At 42.1% G+C, this 13,184-nt stretch overlaps 1 protein-coding gene across 3 annotated transcripts; it reads right to left on the bottom strand.

The window, feature by feature from the left end:
- Positions 1–939: 939 nt before the first annotated feature.
- LOC132257667 (tetraspanin-17) lies at positions 940–4,196 on the bottom strand. Of its 3 annotated transcripts, XM_059754664.1 has the most exons (5): positions 3,787–4,196; positions 2,242–2,796; positions 1,464–1,574; positions 1,200–1,316; positions 943–1,053 (listed from the first exon to the last, which is right to left on the bottom strand). In XM_059754664.1, exons 1-5 carry the CDS (start codon positions 3,880–3,882, stop codon positions 985–987), a joined length of 948 nt encoding a protein of 315 aa, XP_059610647.1. In that variant the 5' UTR covers positions 3,883–4,196; the 3' UTR covers positions 943–984. The 3 variants fall into 3 exon arrangements, with proteins under 3 accessions (XP_059610649.1, XP_059610647.1, XP_059610648.1); XM_059754666.1 differs by lacking the exon at positions 1,200–1,316 and having other exon boundaries at positions 940–1,053; XM_059754665.1 differs by lacking the exon at positions 1,464–1,574 and having other exon boundaries at positions 3,787–4,195.
- Positions 4,197–13,184: the final 8,988 nt, after the last annotated feature.

Below are 13,184 nucleotides of genomic sequence, written 5' to 3'. Positions count from 1 at the left end.
GGCACGTGACACTCTGCAGATGTTGCCTGAACACAATCTACAGGGATTTTCCTTGCACTTGCTGCAGCATATGTGCAGGAAAACTTGTTGGCACACGTGAGATTATGACGTTCTTGGCAAATGAGATTTTCTCAATGTCACGTCGTAAACAAATCGATAAAAAACCACGCATTTCCAGTCTCATCCAAGCAAGCGCGCTTGGTGTGCGTCTCAGATGATTTCCAGACATTTTCCCGCCAAAAAATAACACATTTTTCAGTTTGACTTCGATTGAAGTGAAATAAACATTTACTGAAAATTGAAAATAAAATATTACATCACATTATTACAGAGTCAGACAGTGTAAATAGAGTTCACGATAAATTAGCTGAATGTTTTCCTCTTCCTCTCTTGCTTTTCCAGTAAAAACATTGGGAAAATTGTTGAAAAAATGAAGAGTAGAAATGAAAAACCATCTCTATTACTAATTAATTTGAGAATTTATCTCTCACGGGAATTACTTTGAGTCATGTTAAATTAACCACTAATGCGTCTTTTTGTTCTTATTACATTTTACAGCATATAATTTCGTATAGTTGTCATCTTTTCTTCCATCAATCCACACACTCGAAGTTTTGTTGGACCCAACACGCCTTGAAAGCCCATTGAAAGCATATTTTATCCTAATTTTTCCACTAGATTTTCTCTCTCTCTCTCACTCGTCAAGGGAACATCATTGGAGATTTGTCTTTGCTGCTTTTCACCGCCCCCATCAGATGAATTCTGGCCAAAAAGCGCGCTCGAAGATATCCTGATCGACATACATTTGCGATTTCCCAACGAAAAGGCAGTTAGAATAGGAAAATTTTTGAGTATTATCGATGGAACACATCTTTTGCAACAGCGAACATTCTCTAGAGAGAAATCACTGAATGTCTTCAGAATCTTCTGGCGACGCTTTCTCTGCCATTTGACTTCTTAAACAGCGACAGGGGCGGACAATTGTCAATGCCATTTCGCCTTCTGTGCAAATATATCGGCACGGAGATTCTGTGCGAAGCAGATTCCCAAAATCTGAAAGATATTAAACAATGTATTAGGTTTAATTACTTGCTATTGCCATTAAAACTAGCACAGAAGCCACTCAAATTCGTCAGCAACTCAAGAGAACAACAAAACTTGCAGACGCACATCAACAAAAAAAAAACGACAAGACTTACTTGGAAGAAGGCTAGGAAAATGGCACTCGATGCTATCAATATCAAATTCCTCTCGATCCACTCCTCACCGGCCTGGACGCAGCCCTTCTCATTGATTATCTTTGACACATCGAAATTCTAAATGCAATCAAACAACAACAACATAACACAAATCAAGAAAAACAATAAATGCTAGAGAACCAAACGAAAATCATGCAAAATGCCGAAAGCCAGAAAAAGCATCGCTACAATCTCTCTAACTAATTGATGCATTAATTCCCGGACCTGCATTATCATTACACTAACACAGACACCAGCAACCGGAAGCAGATTCCCTTCCAGCCAGTCCTCGCCAGCTCTCAGACATCCCCTCTCGTAAATGTGCCTCTCAGCGGGCTAATTAGAGCAACGTGAGCGTGAAATAGTCAACAGAGTGCATGAGAAAAGGTGGGATTAGTCAGTCTTTCAGCAGATATGTAAATGATCATCGATGGTCATTGAGAAATTATTAACAATCTGATGCTAATTCAATTCTCTTAGATGACTTTACAAGTGAAGAATAATTCTTATAGCTGCTTTTTAGCTAATACTTTATGATCTTAGTCAAGCCTATGCGGAAGCGCCGCCTTTTCCCAGAGATTTCATCAAGAAATGCCTTAGAATTAAGAAATATTCAATATCTTTCGAAGGATTTTCGAAATTCCATTCAAGACATAATTTGAGCATCAAACACACCAGAATTCTCTCTAAACTTTTTCATAGAAAGCGTTTTCCCACAGAATATACTGTATTGACTAAAACTGCAGCTAAAGAGCGGTGAAATCCCTCAATGACCTGCCTTTCGAAGCAATTTAGAATGCAGGGAAAAAGGACACCAAAAGAGACTCGTTAAACTTTCCACTTTTCCACCTCTCTTCCTCTCTCTTTCTCCCCACGTTTTATCATGTGATAATTGAGCAATAAACGTCTCTTGTGGCATCCTCGGGCGCCGCTCGGAAAAACCTCTCCCGGTTAATTGAATGGCAGCCGCGCCGAGGCGCTGAATAATTAACGCTCCACTTACATATCCCTCCTTCCTCACGTCGTAGCCGCACTGCTTGTTCTTGATGAGCTCGTGCGGTCGCCGTTTGCAGCACGAAAAGGGCACGCCGCAAGCCTCGCGACTGCCCACGGCGTGCGAAGAGCAATTGAAGTAGTTGTTGCTGTCCCAGTCCTTGGGGCCCTCGATGCCGCAGCACTGCAGCCAGTCTTCCTGGATCCAGTCGATCAGATTCTGCTGGTCCGGGTCCTCGCGATAGTGTGTGATGAAGGCGCGCAGGCCCTCCGTGGCCTGCTCCTTGATCCAGCCTTTGTCCTTGAGGATGAAGCCCAGGATGCCCACGCTCATCTCCATCAGCAGCAGAATGGTGAGAAAGATGGCGTACGCCGCCAGCAGACACGTGTTCTCGCGCAGCGCGCCTACGCAGCCCGTGAAGCCGATCACGAACGTGATCGCGCCGATGCAGATGAGAATGAAGGCCGGATCGAGGGCGATGTTGGCGAACTTTGACACATTGTTGAAGATGTCCTTCTCCGTCCACGCCCACACGCCCACCGCCAGGATGCACAGGCCCAGAATCTGTAGAGGAAGCGCTCGTGATCAGTTCCAATTGCCGATGCCACCCACTCTCGTTGAGAGTGCAAATTACTATTCATGAGGAGACAATGAGTGGGAGGGAAGAGCGTGTGTTTGCATTGAGTCACACTCGCCAGCGACAAATTGTTGACGCTTGAAGGAGTGTCCAGAGAAAGTTTACACGCGGAAATATAGTCGCAAAAACTACTCAAAAAATGTAGAAAATTGTAGAAAGTCTCACAAATTCACAAACAAATTTGCGATTTCACATTAAATTCTTCCAATTGATCATTCTAGCAATTTCCTGTGCTGCTCACGCGAGTGTTCATAGCAAAGAACCCAGGCAATAGAACGCAAAACTACTCAGCAGTGAATGGAATTAATTACCAATTTCCCTTCGCAAATCAAACAGAATTACCTTGAAGCTAAACTCACGACCATGAGAGCTGTTTTTCTTACTCTATTGACAGTTTCTCCGCCACTCAACTCCACGGAATCTTATCTTTTAATCACTAAAGAATTAAATTTATTTTTTTTTCTCACAGAATAAATTTGTAAAAAATTGATTTTTTTAATTTTCCGATCATTCTTTTTTTAGACACTTTTGACGCCAGTTTATCAAGCTAAAAAATGATTTTTAGAAAAAATTTATATTTTTTTGTAAGATATCTACAAAAATATACAAGTTTAAGGCTTTTTGGCTAAATACATATTGTTTTCCATATTTCTTTATCAGTAGAATTGAAAACACCTGCCAAAAAATCTGCACAAAGCATTGTCTTTGTCATCTTTGTGGTGTAAACAATGCCAATGTCCTCGTCGCAAATCATCTCTTTTGAGGTCGACAAACTATTCAAGCGATTATTTCGCAATTCAACCCAAGAACGCCTCTGAAGAAAGGCGGAAAGACACAATTTCTTCGCAAGAGCAGCCAAAATTGGCGATAAAAGCAGGAGAATGTTTGGATCCCATCTTTCGAGGTCACAAACTCACCCAGAAGCAAACGTTGCAGCTGAAGATGACGTACTTGAGGCAGCAGCTCACCTCGCTCGTGTCCCTCCGATACTTCCTCACGCTATTTCCAGGCATTTTCCTCACGCTTGGCTTCAGGATGGATTTTTCCAGTTGCTAAATGTGTCCAAACATCTGTTTTGTTATTGTCCTCAATCTCGCTTGACTGCGTCCTAATTTTTCACGCTCTTCCACCGCACTCCACGGGGACTTTTCTGCACAATCTGCACACACAATGCTTCCACGGGGCGCCAAATTACGTCTCTGTGGTGGTAAAGTGCATTTTCCGCACGATGCTTCACGGGAAATTTGATGAGAGTTTCCGTGCAGAAAAAGACACTCAATTCCCCACAAATATTTTTCTCCACTGACAATCAGCTGACAGTAGGATTGGGGTTGCCAGCGCGCTATTGCGAAGAGTGGTGAGTTATTCAAAAGAGCAGCGAGGTCCGCGAAAAATTAGATTTCTTCTAATCATTTTGCAATATTTCTCAACAGTTATGCATAATTAGTAGATAGATCATCGATACGCAGATAGATTTTCACTCTTTTTCTGGCGAATCTGTAAAATTGCTTTTCCCTCTGAAAATATCCGCCACCTTTCTTGCGATAGAGGAAGTAAATTCAAATATGGAATCACCGCGTCCAGTCTCAAAATTTCGCAAAAACACCTTATAATTTGCAAAAAATTATAATTGTACCCCATTTCCGTGGCAATTAAACTCATATGATCATTTGTCCGGCAAAATAACACCTTACACTATAAGCGGAAACATATTCCACGGCTAAAAAGCAGCTCATTAGAAGCGTCTTATGGCAAATTTTGCCAACATTTCGCACAATTCGCTAAGCAATAAAAGTGTGCAAAAAGGCAAAAAATGATATATGAAGCTATTTGCCACGGCGAATAATGATGTTTTCGAAATCACAGCCTAAAAGACACCGAAATTACAAGAGAGCGGCTTCTGAGAATGATTCTTATTTGATGATATCGAGCTCAAGTCTCTCTTAACGACTGTATCAGATTATTTTGGCAGAGCCGCAAACAACCGCAAAAAATCACTGATGTTCGATTGTTCCCGGGCTCCAGAAGCCGGGCAAGAGTGTAAATCCAGTAGCTAAACTCCTCGAAGGCCAAGAAGAGGCGAGAAAAGAAACACGCATTCACAATAGATTTTGATGTTGTCTTGCAAGACGCTCTCAACTGATTTGATAACCCCGCGAGTGTGGAGACACAGCGATAAATCTGCTAATTAATTATTCAATTAATAATATTGACCATGTTTTGACGATATCGAGGAACTTTTCTCGTCAATTAAATGATCCCATTCGCAAGCTCAATCGCTTGTTTGTTTTAATGGCAGAGAAAAGAGTTTATAATAAAGGCAATTTCAATTAAGTGAGATTTCCATTGGCAACAAAGAGTCCGTAATTAATTTTATGGCGCGATCGCGGGCCTGAGATTTCGACTGGGGAAAAAATAGCCATTAATGCAATTTTTGGACAGTCTTTCGTGGCTCCTCAGCGTCTGCTAAAAGGGCCTGAGCGAGCATCTCTCGTGGCATTTTTGCTCCTTTTGTGGGCGAAGGCACACGCGGAGAAGAAAAGCCGAAGAAGTTTCAACGGTCATCACAGCGTCTCGGCAAGTGGAATTCAGTTGCAACAATCTCCATCTCTGTGCATAGCAAATAGTTTATTTTGTTAATCAGAGAAATCTGATCTAATCAAAGTCAATCAGAAGTCTCTGACTACACCACTGCTATACAAAACGTTAATTAATGAGGTGGATTCTGACTAAAAATAAAACTTTTATAGAACCAGATTGTTATTTGCATCTTTTTGGCCTCTGATTTGGCGTTGTAATATGTCGCGATTTTCCAACCCAAAATTCCTTTTTTGCGAAATTTTTCGTGAAACATTGTAAAATTTGCATGCACCTCATCTCCATTTAGCGGCAATAATCGTAAATTTGGCGTGAATAATAATTTCTACTCTTGGAGTTGCTCATAAATAAGATACTACGGGAATTCTTGGACGTTCCTCAAGACATCGAAGCCACAATAAATGTGACACCTCGCCTGTCCTCCTCCTCCTCGCCCGCAGACTCTTTTTTTGACCAGTCTCTCTTCTGCTCATCTGCGAAGGAGAATTGCGAATTTATTGATAAGTTGTCAGGAGGGAATCACTCGAGTCGCAAATCACTTAGTCGGAGGCAATGATTGATGGTGCTCTGACATGGGAGGGAAGTTAAATATTCTGCATAATTCAAATTGATTGTGATTTGTGTGCTAATGGAGAATTTCTTCTGTGCATGAATTCCAACCATGAGTTGGAGAGTGCAAATCCGTTGAAAATCGCTGATTGCTCATCTGGGCGAGTGTTGATCATCTTTTTGTCCCTCACATCACAGTCGAGCCAATTATCGCGCACAAACTCTTTTATTCAGCGTACGTTGAAAAGGTCTGAGTAAAAGGAAAAATTGTCAGAATGACGAGGGGAGCTTTTCAAAAAATTATTCCAACAACCTGTTCCCCGTGTAAATTACCGTGTTCTTTTCCTCGCCCATTCTTTCTCGCACGCTAATTGAGAGAAAGAAGTTGGGCGAGGAATCAAATCCAATGGACAAGAAGGGGAAGAGAGCGTGGCATTAGCATAAAAGTGCGCTGTGCAGTTGGGAATAATTTTCAATCATTGTCCATTTATATGCTGCTCCACATTCCGATAAATTTATGCATGGAAATATGCTCGAGTGGCTTTGGAATAAGAATTGAAAGAAGGGCGCAGAAATCACCATCATTATCTCACTCTTGTGATCTTCAACTTGCATTTTGTGCTAATGTCCATTTTTAAACAATTCCACCAGATGGTAAATCTATTCTGCACGACAGATTATTCTGTCTGGGGTAATTTTACAGCCTAGTTGTGCCTGTATGCATTACAGAGTGCATACTTGTCATCGCATTTGAATAGCGTGCGCTTTCGTTCTGCCGAATGGATGCTTTACGGTAGTTATTTGTTTAACAGAGGAAATAAAGGAGTTTTCGCGGATTTTTGGATTTTCTTTGGTTAGTTTCTTAGATGTATGAAGAGGTATTAGTTCTGAAACTATTGCTGTTTTGCCTGATTCATAAAACTTGTTCAGAAAGGAACTTTTTTTTCTTACCAATCACAGGAATTGTTTCTCGTGAGATTCGTCAGTCGTTGTGGCATTTTGGGAACGATCCCAGAAATTCGCCCACGCCCTGAAAAAGGGTCTCATGGAAAGTGTTCTCCTGAATGCCATTATTCATCAGTGTCACATTTTTTGTTCGATTGTTGCCTCCTTTTCACGATTTGTACTTTCAGAGATAAACTGGCAAAGCGTGGTGTGGCGGAGCGGAATAATCTCCCGCAGAGTGCAATCAGTGGAGGATCTGTTGCCAACAGTAGCAGAGAATCATTGTGTTGCGATGATACCATAAAGTGGTCCGCAGGGCATCTCCTAATGCACCACCCTGTCAGTGCGGAGTGGATTTCTGGGGCCCACAGTCAAGTGCAATTAATTTGATGTCACTGAGAACAAGGCTGTGCGCAGCAATTTCATAGGCGAGCGCATTGTACCCGGAGATGGCACAATAAATGGGTCTGTTTTTATCACTGCAAACGCAACGCCTCAACACCCAATGAACCATGGCAGCCGTTGGGTTATTAATGCGACTAATTAACATGAAAAAGTGCAGAGCATTAATGTAAACATTCGCGCTGATACTCCGCATGTTTGGCCAAAAGATTTTTCGGTCTGTGTGGATTCTGTGAGCACAAGACCAAAGGCGAAAATACGCGAACACGGAGCAAGATATTATTTTTAGATACACGCCCGTCAACGGCATAAATCTCGCGCCAGTTTCTGCCATTGTTGGGGATTTGTGTAATGTATTTATTTATCGATTCAATGGCCCATCATCGGTGAGCGTCATAATCTCTTAACACTGCCCGCGCGACAATCTGCGCCATAATCCAAGATGCAGAAGCGTGGCGAGACGACTTGTGGCATCGCGAGAGATGAGGAGAAAAAAAACAGCCCAAAAGATCAAACAAAGCCAATTTGCATAACAACAATTATTTGTGGCTTAAAGTGGAGAAAAGTCCAGGGGATTTGCTCTCTGCTGGCCTTGATCGTATGACTTTTCGCGGACTCGAGGTGCAAATTGCAGTTGGTAGAATCGCGCTAAAAAGTGAAGAAAAAGCGCTGGTTGTAAAATTTGTATAGTCGCTAAAGTTATCGCAAGAGATACCCTCGGAAATTTGAGGGGTCACCAAATGCAGAATTTGTACAAATTTTATGTGGAACATGATCGTGTGTGAGATCATTGGACGACGCTATCGCATGAGAACGTTCACAAAGTGGATTCTACATGATAAAGCGAGAGTGTTGTGTCTGGAAGAAAGTGAATTTCTTTGCTTCTTGATGACAAATTTCTGTACGAGAGAATTAATCAATTTGCACTCGAATCCACAGAAATATGCCGTAGAATCTTTTATTCTTATAAAGTAATCTTAAGAAATATCGTCAGTGGAAAAATAACAATAACTTCTTAATTCTTTCTTCTTCTTTCTGAAAGATACAAAAAAAAGTTGACTAAAAGAGTAATTGGTCCTTTCATCCAAAAAGGGTTAATTATATTTCCAACGCATCTTCGTGATTATAATACTGGTCTTTAGGCACCTAATATCCTTTGCATAAAGGAAAGTGCAGCAAAGCACGCATGACTCGTGGTTTTTTCAGCCGAAGCGAGATGACAGAAAAATGACTTAAGTGTGCAATTTGCAGAGATTTTGTCTCTCGAGCTGCAACCTTTCAGCTTGGCGTCCTGAAAGACACTCCTCGGCAAGATTGCAATGGTGAGTCGGAAAATTGGTGGCTTAGGGCGTAATACCAGTGCTTACGGATATCGCGTATTACATGCAGCCAGCAGCAATGCTGAAGCAGAAAATATTAACAATGAGTGGCAAAGAATGAGGTGGAGAAGATAATGTGGCTGAGCAAAAAGACTCTGCCTCTTTCCATCCACACTCTTCGGGGCTTTTGTCCGGAGATGTGCGGAGAAAGAGTGTCTCGAGAGGCACAAGAAGACCAGTAGCCAAGTCAAATTGGCTCAACCTTCCTCAAAAGTGCTCTTCGCCAAGGCAGCGCGTCTTCGGCGGCCGCCTAATGAAGAATTGAGGGGTGATAAGATAAAAGTTTTGAGATTAGCAACCGAAAGCCACACAAGAGAGTTGGCGGAGAAATCTCGAATCTACACACGCTGACCGCCTTCAACTCTGACCATATCGGATACTGTCTGCCATACAAAATTAAATTAAATAAATCCAAAAGGAAGATTTCGATTGTAACTCTCTCATTTATGGGCGCATTTATTTTTTGCCTCATCTTATCCAATGAATTTTGTTTGGTTTCTCCGTTTCTTTTTTCATCCGTGGTCTCTCTTTATCAAACAACAACCCCTCCTCGCGTCTCAATGGGGACTCAAGCCTGATTTACACTCTGCCACAGTCGCCATGAGACGAATAAGAACGTAAAAAAGATACAAACATTGCTTTATGAGTGTAGTTCGAGCGTCGCTCGATGGTGCCAAAGAGGTAGAAAAGGAGTTTGTTTGGATCCCTCGAAAAACCCATATCAAAATCCACAGACGGCTAAGGTGCAATCGGAGGAGAGAGCCTCATCTCCTGCGGGATGACGAGAGGTCACGAGACAACAAAAACCAGATGCTCTGCCCCAGATGAGAGTTATCTGGGTGCAGCCAAAGGGCAAGGGAGACTCGAAGAGAATGAGACAATGAAGAAATGGAGGTTCAAGGTGGCAATTTCTGCAAAAGTCAATTGCACACTGATTCATACACGGAGACTTTAATCAAAACCAGAGACGATGCTCTGCAGGCCACAATCTTTTATATTCAATGCAAATTAAAATCAACTGACCACTTCTTTCGCCATGCACACTTCCTGTCTCACAATTTCACATACAGCAAATTACCGCGTGAGACATTTTATTATGTAAAAATGCTAAAGAAGAGAGCTCTGTTCCCATTCTCGGACGCCGTCGCTTCCCATGACCAGGCACTCTAATTGCTCTTCCGCGGTGAGAATCTTCCCATATGTGGGATTAATTCGAGAATATGGCCAGGATTTTAATTGCGACACAGTACTTCGCAGGCAGTCTTGCGAATCCGCCAATCTTTGGGTGATATTGTAAATTTGACAAATTGGTTGAAAATTGAATTCTTCTGTTGCCAACCGAATACAGCTCACCGGAATGCGCGGAAAATTGCCGAAGAGAAGAACAGAGGATGGCCACAAATATCCATTTCAGAGGAAGTCTGCCGAGGGGTCAACAATTCAGCAATATCTTAACTCTCTCCATGAGGTTGTGGACTTGAAATTAGTGTTTGAGATTTTATAGGGAACTCTGCCTAATTATTTCCCCATGAATGTCGACTTATTCACTTGTAAATCAATGCATTTCGCTCCCAAAAGACCGCCTCAAGCGCCCCTCGCTTCGGCGTGGCTTTCTCGCCAGCACCATTAATCCCTGTCGATTGTTGTTGGCTTTCTTGCATCGGACAAGTTACCATTTTAGCGGTGACTGTGCGGCCAAGGAGGAAATCTCCCCAATAAATTGTGTCAACCCATTATTCGTCGGCGATTTGTACAGCGAGAGCGCGGCCAGAAAAAGCGCGCGCATCTCAGGGATCATCGGGGGGCGACTTGATGGGGATTTTACACGTGACTTCTGTCGCAAGAGCCATCACAGCGGCTCACACGACTCTTTCATCTGCCGCCAATGGGCTGCAAAGTCGGATTCGCCGCGATTTAAATGCGATTGTCGGTGCAATCACAGTGGATGTCTCTGGCGGGAATTCAAATGCTCACCGGCAAGTGCGGCTTGGAGAGGAGATGAGCATACAGACACTCAAGTGAAATATCCATGAGTGAGATAAAATCGCAATTAAACACATTATTCAGCATAAATTGAAATTAGCGGCGGAATTTACTAGTGGCTGCCGACCAAATCCACCCCCCTTTGACCTGCGCCGCCCCGCGGGGCACTCGGAGCTCCGCTGGCAGTCTCTCGCCTCTCAAGTGTGATACAAATATTTGCGCGGATTCGCGAAAAAACCCCGCGTCCGACCTTGGACAGTGGCCGCGAATTTCGCGCTAATCCACCAGCCTCTTCCTCCTAATCCCAATGCACGCCGCCGGCCAAAAGCACCTGAGTTAGAGTGATAAGACTTCGGAGATGCTCAGTGAAATTCCTCACATCATTTCTGTGAGGCGACGTTGTGTTCCTTTTTGGGATATGTAATCTCCACTGAGATGTTTTGTACATCGCCCAGACACTAAAACTAATCTTCGGACATTTTTTACGTTTTATTGCCTTCTCGGAGGATTTTTTGATTTCATTCCACTTTTCAGTCCATCGAGGAGATTATGTATAGAGAAAAAATGATCATTTTAAGAGGCTAATCAGTACTCAGAGTGAGAGACTGTGAGTCTCTGATTGCTGATAATTGCGCATCCATTTTCTTGCATATGTTTTGACACACTGCCAATCACATGCACGTCACTTCACTATATCGGCTTCTGTTTCAATTCAAATAATAATTTCACACTGAAATTACTATGAATATGTTTTTTCTTGTCTTGGCCGTGAAATGAAATTTTTCATTTCAACTGTTGGCAATTCCATTCCCATTCCCGAGCAAATTAAGAACCATTTGTGGTCTTTTCCTAATTTCTGTAATTCATCAAACTGCCCAGAGATCTTCACAAATCACTGCACAGGAGTCTCGCCGTGGTTTTTCTCTCTCGCCCTCGAAATTTGTGAGAAATGAAGAAAAGGATGGCCGCCACACAGCAAGAAATATCGGGAGAAGGAGGCAGTATAAACGAATAAAAATAATCTCTTGAGGGAGAGAAGATGAAAAAAGCGACTATAAATGTATAAGATTGGGACCTGACGACGTAATAACTCTCTATGCTTCACCTAATCCTTCGCGCAGCTCACGAACTTCCCTCCCTTTGTCCCGCCGTCTCAGCAATTTGATAGGGTAGCAGTGCATCACGAATTTCTCTATTAAATAATAGGAAGAATGGAATGTTGAGCATGTCTCGGAGGGATGAGATTGACGGTTTTTTCTCAGACAACAAAAGCCAGTCTCTCACAAGAAGCTGGTGCGTATTTACTTACCCAGGCAGGATTAAATGCACCCAAGCGGAAATATGTAGATTGGACATTATTGTAATTTTGGATGGTAGAAAAGGAAAGGATTAGATATGTGATTACCATTGTATTAAAATGTACATTCAATTAGCCACACAAAAGTGTGACTAATCAGGCGAAACGGAGACTCTTTCATGGACAGGAAATAATTTAGATATTTTATTTCGACAGGATATTTAAAATTCACCGTCTTTTTTGCGAAAAGTCTTCACTGTATAATCTTATGTGATTTCTATTCATTGGCAATTGATGGCAATTGATATTGAAATCATATAAGCAATTGACTCGTTTCCTCTCTGCTGTAAAGTAAAGAAATTTATGGATGATTAAGGCAGTTTTCAAGTTGAAACTCTTGAGACAACTTTGATGGAATGTTTCTGTGTAGAATTCTCACGATAACCCAACATTTATGCATTCCTTAGCAAGAAAGAGTGAGTCATAGAAAACAGAGAATCGATAAGAAGCATTCTTAACAGAAGAATAACCCAAAATATCAGTGAAGAAGAGGAAAAAGCACTGAAGATGACTCACATGGGAACAATGGAAGAGAGTTTCAGAGTTCAGAAAAATGGGAAAAAGGTGCAAATGTAGAAATGGGAGACGAGAAGGGGTTTCATATCGCAGCTGAAAACGGTCATATCGTGCAATTGCAGTGCTGGTTGTAAGTAGATATTTGCCGTTTCGATAATTACAGAATGTCGGTAGTTTTTCGGTCCTAAAACCCATAAAGTTCAGAGCGGCTAAAAACCGCAAAACCAATCGTTTCCCTTGATAATTACGCCCTTTCTCAAAACCACTGCAACTCATAATTAAATCCTACAAACCGATACCGAACGTCACACAACGACAACACAAATGATGAATTTTCAGTTTACGGTTTTTAGTCTCATTTTTTCTCCATGTCTTTCTCTTCACCCTCGATATTTGAGTGAGTCCTCCCTCTTGCCAGAGAGAATTGTAATTTATTAATGAACGCGTACATTTGCCGACAATGTGTGCACTATAACTACCCCTATCGATGGTGAGGCAATGCTTTTTGTGCAACGCCAAGTGAACAATCCCTCGGTCCAGGTGGTGAATCCGCTCTGCATTTCCCGAAAAACTCATCTCATGACGC

This window comes from Phlebotomus argentipes, unplaced genomic scaffold, assembly GCF_947086385.1.
Source record: "Phlebotomus argentipes unplaced genomic scaffold, Phlebotomus argentipes genome assembly scaffold_4, whole genome shotgun sequence".
Classification (NCBI taxonomy): Eukaryota; Metazoa; Arthropoda; class Insecta; order Diptera; family Psychodidae; genus Phlebotomus; species Phlebotomus argentipes.
The sequence above is the reverse complement of the archived record's forward strand: the minus strand, read 5'-3'. Positions and strand labels throughout refer to the sequence as shown.

Coding starts and splice junctions, on each gene's coding strand:
- LOC132257667 (XM_059754664.1), bottom strand. CDS start 3,882: ATGCCTGGAAATAGCGTGAGGAAGTATCGGAGGGACACGAGCGAGGTG. Junction 2,797..3,786: donor GCTGCAACGTTTGCTTCTGG/GTGAGTTTGTGA, acceptor CTTCCTCTACAG/ATTCTGGGCCTGTGCATCCT. Junction 1,054..1,199: donor TTTTCCTAGCCTTCTTCCAA/GTAAGTCTTGTC, acceptor AATATCTTTCAG/ATTTTGGGAATCTGCTTCGC.